This window comes from Haliotis rubra, unplaced genomic scaffold (assembly GCF_003918875.1).
Source record: "Haliotis rubra isolate DU_JTF1 unplaced genomic scaffold, ASM391887v1 Scf599, whole genome shotgun sequence".
Taxonomy (NCBI): domain Eukaryota; kingdom Metazoa; phylum Mollusca; class Gastropoda; order Lepetellida; family Haliotidae; genus Haliotis; species Haliotis rubra.
In genome coordinates this window covers 354701-372126 of record NW_025767300.1, presented here as the reverse complement: position 1 = coordinate 372126, position 17426 = coordinate 354701, and the positions used below count along the sequence as shown (strand labels likewise).

The 17426-nt window shown below is 42.4% G+C and overlaps 2 protein-coding genes across 10 annotated transcripts in view; one reads left to right on the top strand and one right to left on the bottom strand.

The window, feature by feature from the left end:
• The window catches only part of LOC124255237 (GATOR complex protein WDR59-like), an 81295-nt gene extending 80635 nt beyond the window's left edge, over nt 1-660 (top strand). For all 9 annotated transcript variants that reach the window (XM_046689086.1, XM_046689080.1, XM_046689089.1 and 6 more), the window contains one exon: nt 58-660. In XM_046689086.1, coding sequence (XP_046545042.1) covers nt 58-194 — 137 coding nt within the window. In that variant the 3' untranslated portion in view covers nt 195-660. The remainder of the gene's footprint in view (nt 1-57) is intronic.
• Nucleotides 642-16365, bottom strand: LOC124255238. Its single transcript, XM_046689096.1, has 9 exons — nt 16078-16365; nt 15628-15711; nt 13951-14037; nt 13077-13197; nt 4629-4766; nt 3936-3996; nt 2596-2663; nt 1054-1145; nt 642-926 (listed from the first exon to the last, which is right to left on the bottom strand). Exons 4-9 carry the CDS (start codon nt 13182-13184, stop codon nt 809-811), a joined length of 585 nt encoding a protein of 194 aa, XP_046545052.1. The 5' UTR covers nt 13185-13197; nt 13951-14037; nt 15628-15711; nt 16078-16365; the 3' UTR covers nt 642-808.
• Nucleotides 16366-17426: the final 1061 nt, after the last annotated feature.

The window sequence follows — 17426 nt, the reverse complement described above, 5'->3', positions numbered from 1 at the left end:
GTAGGAGCAGTAAACTGTTGGTGTCTTTGTTGTTATTGCTGCTGTCTCTACTTCCAGGAGCTGCCAACTTCTGCATTTCCTGCAGTCATGGAGGTCACACGGAGCATATGGCAGAGTGGTTCCGCACAGAGTTGGTGTGTCCCACAGGCTGTGGCTGTGAATGTCTCAAGGCTCCACCCATGCTGACAGCATGACGGATGTTACATCAGCATATAGCTGAGTGGGTTCAGACTGGGAGACTGTCTCCATGTGCCAACCATACTGAGTGACTGTTTTGGGCTGTGCAACAGATTCAAGAGAGGCAATGTGTCTGCCCTGGTGAAAGTATGAGTGTATGTCAGTGTGCCAGCCATACTGCTGCAGATTAAAGAGAGGAGCAGTGTGTGTGACCTGTGAAAATGTGACTGTTTCAGTTTGTCCTGTTGATGGTGAAATGGGAGAGAGTGTTAAGGTGTGACTGTTTCAGTGTTACCCGGTGTCCGTGTATTGACTGGTTTCAGAGCTCTGTATGTCCTGAAGTCACTATCCCAATGGGATTTGTGGTTGCCAGATCCTAATTTATTCTGTGATTGTGAGTTAACAACTACTGTATCAGTATTCAAGCCATGATTTGAATTTAAATCATTTTGTACAAATGTAAATAAAATTATTTCACATTTATTTGTATGTATTTTATTTACAAAAATTATGATAAATAAAAAGAGTTGAAGGCAAATTGGCTTGGTTCAAAAAGGGAAGAAAACAGACAAGCTACACAAATACTGCGGAGCGTTTAAGACCTTGACACACAATGTTCATTCAGGTTATTTCAGGGAAAACCACGTTGAGATCGTTGTCGTATTTCACCTTTTGGAGAATGGATTCTGTAGCTTGGATGATTCTTAATAATCGGGTCATATGATATGTTGTCTGAAAATGCATCCGTGCTGAAAAACAAAACATGGAATATTGCTAAAAGCGGTGTAAAATTAAACTCACTCACTGTTAAGAAAAATCAGTCTATTTTTATCACTGTAACCTTTGAAACCCATACTTGACCTTTGTTGTACTTACTAAAAATACTGGTAGAATATGCAGTAGTAGACGAGGACGCTGAAGCTGATGAGTATGGACATGATGATGTACATTGCAGTTGCAGCATCAGACTAGAAACAAAGAAAACCATCTTACAATGTCTTGTCCGTGGACAGCTATCAAAAGTCATCAAGTAGACAAGCAAGTCACACAATCAAGAGGGCACTTTGATTCTGGATTAAGTCATGTGACTATTAACCTTCTAGCACCTCACAGGCAGCTTGGGTCTTCTGGTGTAGTAATAATTATATTATATTTGTTAGTGCTATGAGTATTCACCTAGTGAATGGAGCCTAGCACATTGTTAATGCACTTATCATGATTATTATAGTTGTGAGTGGAGCTTAGCACATTGTTAATGCACTTATCATGATTATTATAGTTGTGAGTGGACCTTAGCACATTGTTAATGCACTTATGATTATTATAGTTGTGAGTGGAGCCTAGCACATTGTTAATGCACTTATCATGATTATTATAGTTGTGAGTGGAGCTTAGCACATTGTTAATGCACTTATCATGATTATTATAGTTGTGAGTGGAGCATTGTTAATGCACATTGATTAATGCACACATTGTTAATGCACATATCATGATTATTATAGTTGTGAGTGGAGCTTAGCACATTGTTAATGCACTTATCATGATTATTATAGTTGTGAGTGGAGCTTAGCACATTGTTAATGCACTTAGGATTATTATAGTTGTGAGAGTGGAGCATGATTATTATAGTTGTGAGTGGAGTGGAGCTTTAGCACATTGTTAATGCACTTGTTATCATGATTATTATAGTTGTGAGTGGAGCTTAGCACATTGTTAATGCACTTATCATGATTATCATGATTATTACAGTTGTGAGTGGAGCTTAGCACATTGTTAATGCACTTATCATGATTATTATAGTTGTGAGTGGAGCTTAGCACATTGTTAATGCACTTATCATGATTATTATAGTTGTGAGTGGAGCTTAGCACATTGTTAATGCACTTATCATGATTATTATAGTTGTGAGTGGAGCTTAGCACATTGTTAATGCACTAGCACATTGTTATCATGATTATTATAGTTGTTAATGAGTGGAGCTTAGCAGCACATTGTTAATGCACTTATCATGATTATTATAGTTGTGTTGTGAGTGGAGCTTAGCACATTGTTAATGCACTTATCATGATTATTATAGTTGTGAGTGGAGCTTAGCACATTGTTAATGCACTTATCATGATTATTATAGTTGTGAGTGGAGCCTAGCACATTGTTAATGCACTTATCATGATTATTATAGTTGTGAGTGGAGCCTAGCACATTGTTAATGCACTTATCATGATTATTATAGTTGTGAGTATTCACAGATTCCAAAATAACTTTGCTGATGCACAAAGAGTTTTTAAAGACAAGCTGTGTCACCTGTTGTTATGTGGACACAAGACAAATAGGGAGAGAAGCAAGTCAACTAACATGCTGTACGTCCTGTAGTTATTTTGTTGTTTAAGAAAGTGTATGTTGACTGTTAATGAGACTAACCCCCGGCACTGGTACATCCCAGTACTTGCTGCAGGTCAGGTAGGAGCACACAGCTTCATCCAGGTCAGCTGCAACAGTGGAAGTAGGTGCTGATGGGAAACACATACATGTTGGTGTACATACTGATACCCATCTGTTCTCCATCATGTACAACTCTATACAATATACAGTAATCTTGTGAGGTCACCTTATTGTGTGTGCCATTTTGTCCACTTGATACATCATGACATGTATGTGCAGCTTCTGAATCTGTGTGCATGGTTTCCATGATTGATGATATATTTCCTCCAAGAAAGAGACATGTTTTTCATAATTCCTGCTCTCTGAGAAATATATTTTTTATACATGTCTTCTTGGCCTTTCTGACATGAGCTGTATTATATAAGTGGGATGCTGGCAGGTCACACTGACATGACTGCCCAACAACATCACAGAACAACCCTCTATATGTAGAAGCATGCTCTGTTGCATTCTCTTCCCACAGGTTACTTGTCATATCTTCCTACGATCCTCTGTTCTAATATGGCCCTTTTGTGGTGTGAGTGTTCAGGATTCGTCATTGGTTGCAATCATATTTAGTTGTGCAATCAGCAATGCTGTTTCAAAAGTGATCATTCGCAAGGTCTCGGTAATTTCCGTTTGCTATGGGAAAACTAGAACCTCTTCCCCAGCGCGTTACGCAAACGTTTCTTCTAGACAGAACTCGGTCATGTAATAGCAGTTCAATGGCCCTCGTTGACAACGGATAAGCTAGCCATTAAATGCCTTGTGTGTCACATTAACACAAGTCCCTGGCAGAGGAGGGATATTTGTGGCCCCAGATTTGCTTGTATTAGTCAAGTTGGATCTAAATCGATGTTACATGTGTTCTGATTGGATAGACAGGAGGGAGATAATTTGTGTTGCGATTTTTTGCCGCTAGGGGATTTTACGAGAACTGGGAAATATTGCTGTATTAGAACAGTGGTTCGTAGGAAGATATGACAAGTAACCTGTGGGAAGAGAATGACTCTGTTGATCGACTCATCCCAAAGATGCTGCCCTGTACCTGTTCCTTGCATCAGCATATCGGTCAAGTACAGTCCACACTAAACATTCACCTTGCCAAGCCAAGATTAGGATACCCCATGTGTTACTCCCAGCATGAGGGAAATGATGCTACCAATGCAATGAGGTTGCATGTCTTCAACTAGTCTCGTAAAAAAATGTCTGAAAGATTATCACCAGTATCAATACCCCACAACCTGGTTACCATGGTAACAGCTACAGTTTCCTGAAGCAGTTGAAATAATTGGACCAGTGCTTCCCTCCTACTTACAACTAAAGCAAAAAGTACATACCTGATAACTTTCTTGTTGCATTTTGTGATAAATTCTTGGGAATACACTGAGCCATATATGCCTGCAAGAAGGAATGGTGTCAGTGATGATGTAGATTTAATAACATAATGTATAGGGGTAGTCGGATGGTTCAAATATGTGTGGCATTTGGCAAAGGTTCCATTAATTTAAGGGACACTGGGGTAGCCTAGTGGTTAAAGCATTCGCTCGTCACACTGAAGGTCCGGGTTTGATTCCCCACATGGTTACAATGTGTGAAGCCCATTTCTGGTGTCCCCGCTGTGATATTGCTAAAGGCAGCGTAAAAACCAACTCAATCAATCAATGTAGGGATGTTAATTTCAATTTTTCCCTCTGGCTGCAAAATATTTATACAAAACTGATGAGCAACTCTTGTTAGAAACATTAAATATTCATAAATCAAGCATGATAAGCAGCTAGCATAATTTCAAAAAATAAACATGTAAATCTAGGTTGCACCAATATTATCAATGCTGATGCACATTTAGTTCAAACATTGTTTACACTGTCATATCTTAATGTTGTACAACCGAATTCAGCAATCATGATTTTACACAAGTATATCCAGAATAAAACTGTAGTAACTGTCAGAAAATACAACGGCATCAATAACAAGTTCAATATATTGTTGTGCTTACACAGAAGATGTGAGAAACAATGAAAGTATCTGACCTTGCATTTGTCCTTCATCTCCACAATGTCGTCCTCAATACACAGCTTGACATCCCAGAAGTCTGCCGTACGATGCCCAGAGAGAACATCACATCGATACACGTCACAGTAGTCACTGAGACACACAGAGGAGGGAGACTGTAACAAACAACAGTTGTGTGACACATAGTATATCCTACACAACGGTGCACGTCACTGAGACACACAGAGGAGGGAGACTGTAACAAACAACAGTTGTGTGACACACAGTATATCCTACACAACGGTGCATGTCACTGAGACACACAGAGGAGGAGGGAGACTAATGCACAACAGTTGTGTGACACATAGTATATCCTACACAACGGTGCATGTCACTGAGACACAAGGAGGAGGAGGGAGACTGTAACAAACAACAGTTGTGTGACACATAGTATATCCTACACAACGGTGCATGTCACTGAGACACAAGGAGGAGGGAGACTGTAAGAGACAACAGTTGTGTGACACATAGTATATCCTACACAACGGTGCACGTCACTGAGACACACAGAGGAGGGGGAGGGACTGTAACAAACAACAGTTGTGTGACACATAGTATATCCTACACAAAGGTGCATGTCACTGAGACACAAGGAGGAGGGAGACTGTAAGAGACAACAGTTGTGTGACACATAGTATATCCTACACAACGGTGCACGTCACTGAGACACAAGGAGGAGGAGGGAGACTGTAACAAACAACAGTTGTGTGACACATAGTATATCCTACACAACGGTGCATGTCACTGAGACACACGGAGGAGGAGGGAGACTGTAAGAGACAACAGTTGTGTGACACATAGTATATCCTACACAACGGTGCACGTCACTGAGACACAAGGAGGAGGGAGACTGTAAGAGACAACAGTTGTGTGACACATAGTATATCCTACACAACGGTGCACGTCACTGAGACACAAGGAGGAGGGAGACTGTAAGAGACAACAGTTGTGTGACATAGTATATCCTACACAACGGTGCACGTCACTGAGACACAAGGAGGAGGGAGACTGTAAGAGACAACAGTTGTGTGACACATAGTATATCCTACACAACGGTGCACGTCACTGAGACACAAGGAGGAGGGAGACTGTAACAAACAACAATTGTGTGACACATAGTATATTCTACACAACGGTGCATGTCACTGAGACACACAGAGGAGGAGGGAGACTGTAAGAGACAACAGTTGTGTGACACATAGTATATCCTACACAAAGGTGCACGTCACTGAGACACAAGGAGGAGGAGGGAGACTGTAACAAACAACAATTGTGTGACACATAGTATATTCTACACAACGGTGCATGTCACTGAGACACACAGAGGAGGAGGGAGACTGTAAGAGACAACAGTTGTGTGACACATAGTATATCCTACACAACGGTGCACGTCACTGAGACACACAGAGGAGGAGGGAGACTGTAACAAACAACAGTTGTGTGACACATAGTATATCCTACACAACGGTGCATGTCACTGAGACACAAGGAGGAGGAGGGAGACTGTAACAAACAACAGTTGTGTGACACATAGTATATCCTACACAACGGTGCATGTCACTGAGACACAAGGAGGAGGAGGGAGACTGTAACAAACAACAGTTGTGTGACACATAGTATATCCTACACAACGGTGCATGTCACTGAGACACAAGGAGGAGGGAGACTGTAAGAGACAACAGTTGTGTGACACATAGTATATCCTACACAACGGTGCACGTCACTGAGACACACAGAGGAGGAGGGAGACTGTAACAAACAACAGTTGTGTGACACATAGTATATCCTACACAACGGTGCACGTCACTGAGACACACGGAGGAGGGAGACTGTAACAGACAACAGTTGTGTGACACATAGTATATCCTACACAACGGTGCACGTCACTGAGACACACAGAGGAGGAGGGAGACTGTAACAAACAACAGTTGTGTGACACATAGTATATCCTACACAACGGTGCACGTCACTGAGACACAAGGAGGAGGAGGGAGACTGTAACAGACAACAGTTGTGTGACACATAGTATATCCTACACAACGGTGCACGTCACTGAGACACACAGAGGAGGAGGGAGACTGTAAGAGACAACAGTTGTGTGACACATAGTATATCCTACACAACGGTGCATGTCACTGAGACACACAGAGGAGGAGGGAGACTGTAACAAACAACAGTTGTGTGACACATAGTATATCCTACACAACGGTGCATGTCACTGAGACACACAGGAGGAGGGAGACTGTAAGAGACAACAGTTGTGTGACACATAGTATATCCTACACAACGGTGCACGTCCACTGAGACACACACACAGAGGAGGAGGGAGACTGTAACAAACAACAGTTGTGTGACACATAGTATATCCTACACAACGGTGCATGTCACTGAGACACACAGAGGAGGAGGGAGACTGTAAGAGACAACAGTTGTGTGACACATAGTATATCCTACACTACGGTGCACGTCACTGAGACACACAGAGGAGGAGGGAGACTGTAAGAGACAACAGTTGTGTGACACATAGTATATCCTACACAACGGTGCATGTCACTGAGACACACAGGAGGAGGGAGACTGTAAGAGACAACAGTTGTGTGACACATAGTATATCCTACACAACGGTGCACGTCACTGAGACACAAGGAGGAGGGAGACTGTAACAGACAACAGTTGTGTGACACATAGTATATCCTACACAACGGTGCACGTCACTGAGACACACAGAGGAGGAGGAGACTGTAAGAGACAACAGTTGTGTGACACATAGTATATCCTACACAACGGTGCACGTCACTGAGACACACAGGGAGGAGGGAGACTGTAAGAGACAACAGTTGTGTGACACATAGTATATCCTACACAACGGTGCACGTCACTGAGACACACAGGAGGAGGGAGACTGTAAGAGACAACAGTTGTGTGACACATAGTATATCCTACACACTCACGTGCACGTCACTGAGACACAAGGAGGAGGGAGACTGTAAGAGACAACAGTTGTGTGACACATAGTATATCCTACACAACGGTGCATGTCACTGAGACACAGGAGGAGGAGGGAGACTGTAACAAACAACAGTTGTGTGACACATAGTATATCCTACACAACGGTGCATGTCACTGAGACACAAGGAGGAGGGAGACTGTAACAAACAACAGTTGTGTGACACATAGTATATCCTACACAACGGTGCACGTCACTGAGACACACAGAGGAGGAGGAGGGAGACTGTAAGAGACAACAGTTGTGTGACACATAGTATATCCTACACAACGGTGCACGTCACTGAGACACACAGAGGAGGAGGGAGACTGTAAGAGACAACAGTTGTGTGACACATAGTATATCCTACACAACGGTGCACGTCACTGAGACACACAAGGAGGAGGGAGACTGTAACAAACAACAGTTGTGTGACACATAGTATATCCTACACAACGGTGCATGTCACTGAGACACACAGAGGAGGAGGGAGACTGTAACAAACAACAGTTGTGTGACACATAGTATATCCTACACAACGGTGCATGTCACTGAGACACACAGGAGGAGGAGGGAGACTGTAACAAACAACAGTTGTGTGACACATAGTATATCCTACACAACGGTGCATGTCACTGAGACACACAGAGGAGGAGGGAGACTGTAAGAGACAACAGTTGTGTGACACATAGTATATCCTACACAACGGTGCACGTCACTGAGACACAAGGAGGAGGGAGACTGTAACAAACAACAGTTGTGTGACACATAGTATATCCTACACAACGGTGCACGTCACTGAGACACACAGGAGGAGGGAGACTGTAACAAACAACAGTTGTGTGACACATAGTATATCCTACACAACGGTGCATGTCACTGAGACACACAGAGGAGGAGGGAGACTGTAAGAAACAACAGTTGTGTGACACATAGTATATCCTACACAACGGTGCATGTCACTGAGACACAAGGAGGAGGAGGGAGACTGTAAGAGACAACAGTTGTGTGACACATAGTATATCCTACACAAAGGTGCATGTCACTGAGACACACGGAGGAGGGAGACTGTAAGAGACAACAGTTGTGTGACACATAGTATATCCTACACAACGGTGCACGTCACTGAGACACAAGGAGGAGGGAGACTGTAAGAGACAACAGTTGTGTGACACATAGTATATCCTACACAACGGTGCACACGTCACTGACACACAAGGAGGAGGGAGACTGTAAGAGACAACAGTTGTGTGACACATAGTATATCCTACACTACGGTGCACGTCACTGAGACACAAGGAGGAGGGAGACTGTAAGAGACAACAGTTGTGTGACACATAGTATATCCTACACAACGGTGCACGTCACTGAGACACACACAAGGAGGAGGGAGACTGTAACAAACAACAGTTGTGTGACACATAGTATATCCTACACAACGGTGCATGTCACTGAGACACACAGAGGAGGAGGGAGACTGTAACAAACAACAGTTGTGTGACACATAGTATATCCTACACAACGGTGCACGTCACTGAGACACACAGAGGAGGAGGAGACTGTAAGAGACAACAGTTGTGTGACACATAGTATATCCTACACAACGGTGCACGTCACTGAGACACACAGAGGAGGAGGGAGACTGTAAGAGACAACAGTTGTGTGACACATAGTATATCCTACACAACGGTGCACGTCACTGAGACACACAAGGAGGAGGGAGACTGTAACAAACAACAGTTGTGTGACACACAGTATATCCTACACAATGGTGCATGTCACTGAGACACACAGAGGAGGAGGGAGACTAACAAACAACAGTTGTGTGACACATAGTATATCCTACACAACGGTGCATGTCACTGAGACACAAGGAGGAGGAGGGAGACTGTAACAAACAACAGTTGTGTGACACATAGTATATCCTACACAAAGGTGCATGTCACTGAGACACACGAGGAGGAGGGAGACTGTAAGAGACAACAGTTGTGTGACACATAGTATATCCTACACAACGGTGCACGTCACTGAGACACAAGGAGGAGGGAGACTGTAACAAACAACAGTTGTGTGACACATAGTATATCCTACACAACGGTGCACGTCACTGAGACACACAAGGAGGAGGGAGACTGTAACAAACAACAGTTGTGTGACACATAGTATATCCTACACAACGGTGCATGTCACTGAGACACACAGAGGAGGAGGGAGACTAACAAACAACAGTTGTGTGACACATAGTATATCCTACACAACGGTGCATGTCACTGAGACACAAGGAGGAGGAGGGAGACTGTAAGAGACAACAGTTGTGTGACACATAGTATATCCTACACAAAGGTGCATGTCACTGAGACACACGGAGGAGGGAGACTGTAAGAGACAACAGTTGTGTGACACATAGTATATCCTACACAACGGTGCACGTCACTGAGACACAAGGAGGAGGGAGACTGTAAGAGACAACAGTTGTGTGACACATAGTATATCCTACACAACGGTGCACGTCACTGACACACACAAGGAGGAGGGAGACTGTAAGAGACAACAGTTGTGTGACACATACTATATCCTACACAACGGTGCACGTCACTGAGACACACAAGGAGGAGGGAGACTGTAACAAACAACAGTTGTGTGACACATAGTATATCCTACACAACGGTGCACGTCACTGAGACACAAGGAGGAGGGAGACTGTAAGAGACAACAGTTGTGTGACACATAGTATATCCTACACTACGGTGCACGTCACTGAGACACAAGGAGGAGGAGGGAGACTGTAACAGACAACAGTTGTGTGACACATAGTATATCCTACACAACGGTTGCTTGTCACTGAGACACACAGAGAGGAGGGAGACTGTAACAGAACAACAGTTGTGTGACACATAGTATATCCTACACAGCGGTGCATGTCACTGAGACACACAGAGGAGGAGGAGGGAGACTGTAACAAACAACAGTTGTGTGACACATAGTATATCCTACACAACGGTGCATGTCACTGAGACACACAGAGGAGGAGGGAGACTGTAAGAGACAACAGTTGTGTGACACATAGTATATCCTACACAACGGTGCACGTCACTGAGACACACAAGGAGGAGGGAGACTGTAACAAACAACAGTTGTGTGACACATAGTATATCCTACACAACGGTGCATGTCACTGAGACACACAGAGGAGGAGGGAGACTAACAAACAACAGTTGTGTGACACATAGTATATCCTACACAACGGTGCATGTCACTGAGACACAAGGAGGAGGAGGGAGACTGTAACAAACAACAGTTGTGTGACACATAGTATATCCTACACAACGGTGCATGTCACTGAGACACACAGGAGGAGGGAGACTGTAACAAACAACAGTTGTGTGACACATAGTATATCCTACACAACGGTGCATGTCACTGAGACACAAGGAGGAGGGAGACTGTAAAACAACAGTTGTGTGACACATAGTATATCCTACACAACGGTGCACGTCACTGAGACACAAGGAGGAGGGAGACTGTAAGAGACAACAGTTGTGTGACACATAGTATATCCTACACAACGGTGCACGTCACTGAGACACAAGGAGGAGGGAGACTGTAAGAGACAACAGTTGTGTGACACATAGTATATCCTACACAACGGTGCACGTCACTGAGACACACGGAGGAGGAGGGAGACTGTAACAAACAACAGTTGTGTGACACATAGTATATCCTACACAACGGTGCCGTCACTGAGACACAAGGAGGAGGGAGACTGTAACAAACAACACTTGTGTGACACATAGTATATCCTACACAACGGTGCACACTGAGACACACAAGGAGGAGGAGACTGTAACAAACAACAGTTGTGTGACACACAGTATATCCTACACAACGGTGCATGTCACTGAGACACACAGAGGAGGAGGGAGACTGTACAAACAACAGTTGTGTGACACATAGTATATCCTACACAACGGTGCATGTCACTGAGACACAAGGAGGAGGAGGGAGACTGTAACAAACAACAGTTGTGTGACACATAGTATATCCTACACAACGGTGCATGTCACTGAGACACAAGGAGGAGGAGACTGTAAGAGACAACAGTTGTGTGACACATAGTATATCCTACACAACGGTGCACGTCACTGACACACAAGGAGGAGGGAGACTGTAAGAGACAACAGTTGTGTGACACATAGTATATCCTACACAACGGTGCACGTCACTGACACACAAGGAGGAGGGAGACTGTAACAAACAACAGTTGTGTGACACATAGTATATCCTACACAACGGTGCACGTCACTGAGACACACACGGAGGAGGGAGACTGTAAGAGACAACAGTTGTGTGACACATAGTATATCCTACACAACGGTGCACGTCACTGAGACACAAGGAGGAGGGAGACTGTAACAGACAACAGTTGTGTGACACATAGTATATCCTACACAACGGTGCACGTCACTGAGACACACGGAGGAGGAGGGAGACTGTAACAAACAACAGTTGTGTGACACATAGTATATCCTACACAACGGTGCACGTCACTGAGACACACGGAGGAGGAGGGAGACTGTAAGAGACAACAGTTGTGTGACACATAGTATATCCTACACAACGGTGCATGTCACTGAGACACACGGAGGAGGAGGGAGACTGTAACAAACAACAGTTGTGTGACACATAGTATATCCTACACAACGGTGCACGTCACTGAGACACACACAGGAGGAGACAACAGTTGGGGATTGTTTAAAACAAGACTTATAGTTGTGTGTCACATAGTTTATCCTACACAAAGATAACCAAAATAGGGAGATGCAAGACAAAACAGTAGTTGTGCGGCATACAGTATATTCTCTACAGTGGTAAACAGAAGAGGGAAAATGTAATACAAGAATCAAGAGCTGAGTAATGCCTGACATTTTGCAATACAAAACTGATCGCGACATGGGCTGATGATACCACAAGGATCATGATAATGACAAATTTATTGATGACAACTTATTTTATTTTGTGAGTGCAACATTTCAGTACAGATTCTTTTTCAATTGTCAATCAGGAATGCAAGTTGTTATGTAAGACATTTTTAAATGTTCTGTGGGCACGTCCTCTACCACCACATTGTCATGTTCCGCCAAGCCCACAAGGTTCCAAAATACCACTTCTGCTTTTACAGGAGAAAACTTCATCACTTCCTGTTCTATTCATAGTGTATCACAGTCTCACAAACTGATTATTCCAGTATGGTCTGTACCTAAGTATCCATGATATAGGCCTCAGTGAAATGTCCCAGCTCCATAATAGACTATAGTTGTGTAGCATATAATATACCTTACCCAGTGATGCTTCATGAGGCAGCACCATGACAGCTACACATGGTATTATGATGTTACTACAGATAGGAAAATACTCAAGCCTGGAACAGCTCAAGTGTTACCTGCTGGATACTGTCAGGATGCCTCCGGTCAAAGTGTCTGTCAATGAATGGCTCAGCCAGGAATGCTTTTCCACAGTATTCACACTTCCATTTGTTGTAGGACTCCATCACTTTGTGGCTCCTGTAATAAGGAATTTATATGTAGTGAGTTGGTGCCCACTTTTCCACACTGGTAATGTTGTGCATCACATACTCAAACTCACGATCAGATGCAAGTTCATTCAAATCTGAGTCATCTCTCTGCCAAATTTGGAATACCATCCAATGCCCATGAGAAGTCTCACAAGCAGAATTCTCTAAACATCACATCTTTCAGTGTATAAACTGAAAATAAAGAGTTAGTTCTGAATTGTGAATAAAGAATGTCCTTGAAATTCTTCAAAGGCATTTAGAAGTTGTTATCCATAAGATTTGTCTTGTATTAAGAATGTCCTTGTTATCTTGTATATGTTTTACACCATGTTGCTAAGTCACATCTTTCTATCAACAACAATTTCTTCTAGCTGAGGATATATTTCACTGAAACAAAATATATATTAGTAAGCAGCCTGCCAATGCTGTCCAAGCGTGAAGGTGCATCTTCAGATACCGATGTCGTAAGAGGCGACTAAAGGGATCGGGTGGTCAGGCTCGCTGACTTGAGTGACACATGTCATTGGTTCCCCATTGTGCAGATGGATGCTCATGCTGTTGATCACTGGATTGTCTGGTCCAGACTCGATTATTTACAGACCGCCGCCATATAGCTGAAATATTGCTGAGTGAGGCATAAAACTAAACTCACTCACTCAGATACTGATTATCATAATCATCATGTGTGCACAAGTTCCTTCCTTGCCCTGTCTACTGACATGTTGCCATGGTTACACAGTACCTGATTGTAGTAGATATCTCTTTGCAGGGAGAAAGGACAGGAATCTGGCATCATGCTGCCAACGTCCTTGTATATGTCCCATAGTTTCTGTTGAACAAAACATTATCACCTTTGCAGGAAAATATTTATTAGACTTTGAGCTTATGAAAGAAAAAGAAATAACCTCAAGCATATTTATGTCTTTAACATTACATTCTCAGGCTTATGTTTTGCCAATTCTGGTTTAAAGATGATACTAAATTTTGTAGAACTATTTCTCAATGTAAGTGAGTGTGTGCAAATACAAAACGCAACCGTGGACCATATGTAACATGTTTCAGGAAATTATAACCTGTGTTCATCTAAACTGATTGTTTCAGCTGTTTCACATCAGTGCCATGTCTCATTGCTGAGCTGAGCAAGCATGCAAGACATCTATGCTCATGATACCCACGGTTCTTTGATAAAATCAGTTTTGACAAAACCACTGAGCAACATAACAGTGATTAATGAATCATACACATTTCACTAATTTGCAAGGTGAAAGTTTTTTTCTAAGCATAATCCGATCAAATATGATCCTTGCTGTTCCGAGACCCAATCAGTTGGGTGGCTCATTCTAACTGGCTTCCGAACATAATGCGGGCTAATTAAAATGGGTCAACTGGATGGTTAAAAGATGGAGTTTTGTTTCCCTTTAAATAAAGGTCACCCCCACTGAAAAAAAGAGACACATTTTTCATTCCTGATTTTCATGTACCGTATGTTGAAATAAATGTTGGTCATTGTAGCTGTGTTTACATCTGGTACTGCTGCGGTCACCCTCAGACTATCCTGATACATTACAACCACCCTGCTAATACAAATCTCTCACATACAGGTCTTTAGGAGGCTAAACAATAGGTATTACAGTATATTACTTAGAAATGTTTAGCTTCCATTATATTTAATGTTTGAAAGTTTGATTAACAAAAGTAAAATATCTTTGATCTTGTAAACTACTGTATAAGGACCGTTTACAAGTTATGGCTTGGGGTTGTGTGGTGGGTGGTGATGATTTTAAGTGGGGTCACTCATTTTGTTCTGGGGAGGTAGTGGGGTGTCATCAATTTTGTACACATGTACTAGGTGTGTGTGTGTGTGTGTGTGTGTGTGTGTCTCGTCATTGTTTTTGTACATAACATGCAGGGGGTCACTTACTTTGTGCATAACTTTTAGGGGGGGGGGGTGTCATTCACAGTGTACATGCTTCTCCATAAAAATCATCATCACCACCCTAGCATAAAAAATGAACGGTCCCTAACTCATAAGGCTGTAGGTGAATTCGTAGACCAGACTGGTTCGTAGACGTGGAAATCCGGTGGATTCGTAGGCGGATTGAGCGGTGGATTCGTAGACGTTAGTAAAATGGGAAAAGTTCAACCTCAATGATGATGAAAATCGACATTATGACTTTATACACAATCGAAGTAAAAATCAAACTTAATATATACTATTATTCAATTATTAATACACGTCTACGAAATCATCGTCTACGAACCAGCCTGGGTTACGAATCCACCGCGTCTACGAACTGGTTCAGTCTACGAAATCACCGTATCCCACTCATACCTAGCTGTGTACACTGAAATGTCAGAGTTATCACACAATGTCATGCTTACACTATGACAAACACGGAGTTTTTGTCAGTGAACTTACAAATCTGACCACATTGCGTACTATCTTGGAGCTCTCTCTGGAGCATCGGTTAGCTCGACCTGGCTGCACTGACCAGAGAAAAACCTGAAACATAAAACATTTACAAAATAAGAATGAAAATTAACGTTTTAAACTGTAAAACAATGATAAAGGACCTCAGTAATTTGTATTCCTTTACCCAGAAGGTCTACCTGGCTCTCAGGTACCACTGTTAAGGGCATGACGATATTAGGGGTGTTGTATACTTTACAGCATGTGCAATTTTCTCACTGATCCAGTGATCATGGTGATCGAGTCTATAGACTATATATCGATTCGTGACTTCCACCAGTATTGCTCATAATATTTGTGTCATCCTTTAAGCAATATAATCCACGATACACGATCTATTTCAGCTATGTAGAAGCATAAGAATGCTTTATTAAAATTTTTAGTGGGTGGTCTCCTTACCATGAATAAGAAAAACAATTTCATCTTAGTGTCTTCCTTTCAAACCGATTCCATGGGCGCCGCCATTTTGTCGTAAAGCGTTCTTGTAGTTTATCGTAACAACAACAGTGGGAAGATGCTTACTTTGAAATTTAAAGAAAGATTAATGGCGGACTCTCTGTATGAATTCTCGTATGATCGTTCTCAATGATTTAAATCTTTAACCCACGGAATAAGTGGACTTCCTGATATACTGGTTCTACTGTTGGTTCGCGACTTGACCTAGCGCTTTCATAAGCTGGTTCCCGACTCCCTTAGCGCGCGACTTGCAATATGCGAGACGAGGCCCAGCTTAGCGCTTTAAAATTCAGCGAAGTATGACTACATGTTGTATGATTGAGGCAACATGTATTTACATGGAAATTATGAAGTACCACATGGTTTAACGGTGGTGGTGTTAATGCTTATAGATTAGTAAGGTATATTAATGTGAACAAAGTTGTTAACCCACCATATATGCCACAAATATATAGTTCTACCCCAAATACACAGAGACCAAAGGACAGAGACGGGACAGGAGAACCAAGATGTGTGGTGCTGTACCTTACCAAACAAACCCGTGTATTACTAACCACTATATTGGATATAAAGGGGGTTAGGAAAGTACATACTTACCCAGAAATCAGCAAAGTTAAGATTTCAACTTACTCGGCAATAAACGCTTTTATGGATTATGCCAGATTAACGCTTAATACCAAATTCGATTACTAAGATGGATTAAACCACCGTAAACTAAACAAGAATAAGTTTACGTGACCAAATATACAAATTATGACAATCGGGAACTAATCAGGGAAACTAACACTAACGACTATGTTAACTAATTAATCTAAACTAAGTGATCTAAACTAACTAATCTAAACTAACTAATGCAAACTAATTAATCTTACGTGAGAGATGACATCGTATGCTAGCTAAGTATTATGGCAGCAGGAGATACAGAAGAGCTGCAAATACTTTACCAAGTCGCAGACCAGTCAACCAAGGAATATGTATTCCGTACAACTGATGTCAACATCACAAAGCTAATTGTTTACTAACACTGACTGTATTGGTACATTTCCACCAATCTTCAGATACAATCTTCAGAGTCAAGTGAATAAACAGCTTATTCCATAATGAGCTCAAGGTATCAAAAAACTGTGCTCCGTCTTTCCTCAGTAACTAGGACACACCTTAAAGATACTGTCATTGGGAGTCACCGATCGGCCATGCTGAATGGACGTACTTGCTAGCACTGTCAACTTTAGGGGTCGAGCTTGGGGCTTCTCCAATAGACAAACTTGAATCCCACCAGGGATGCCATTGTA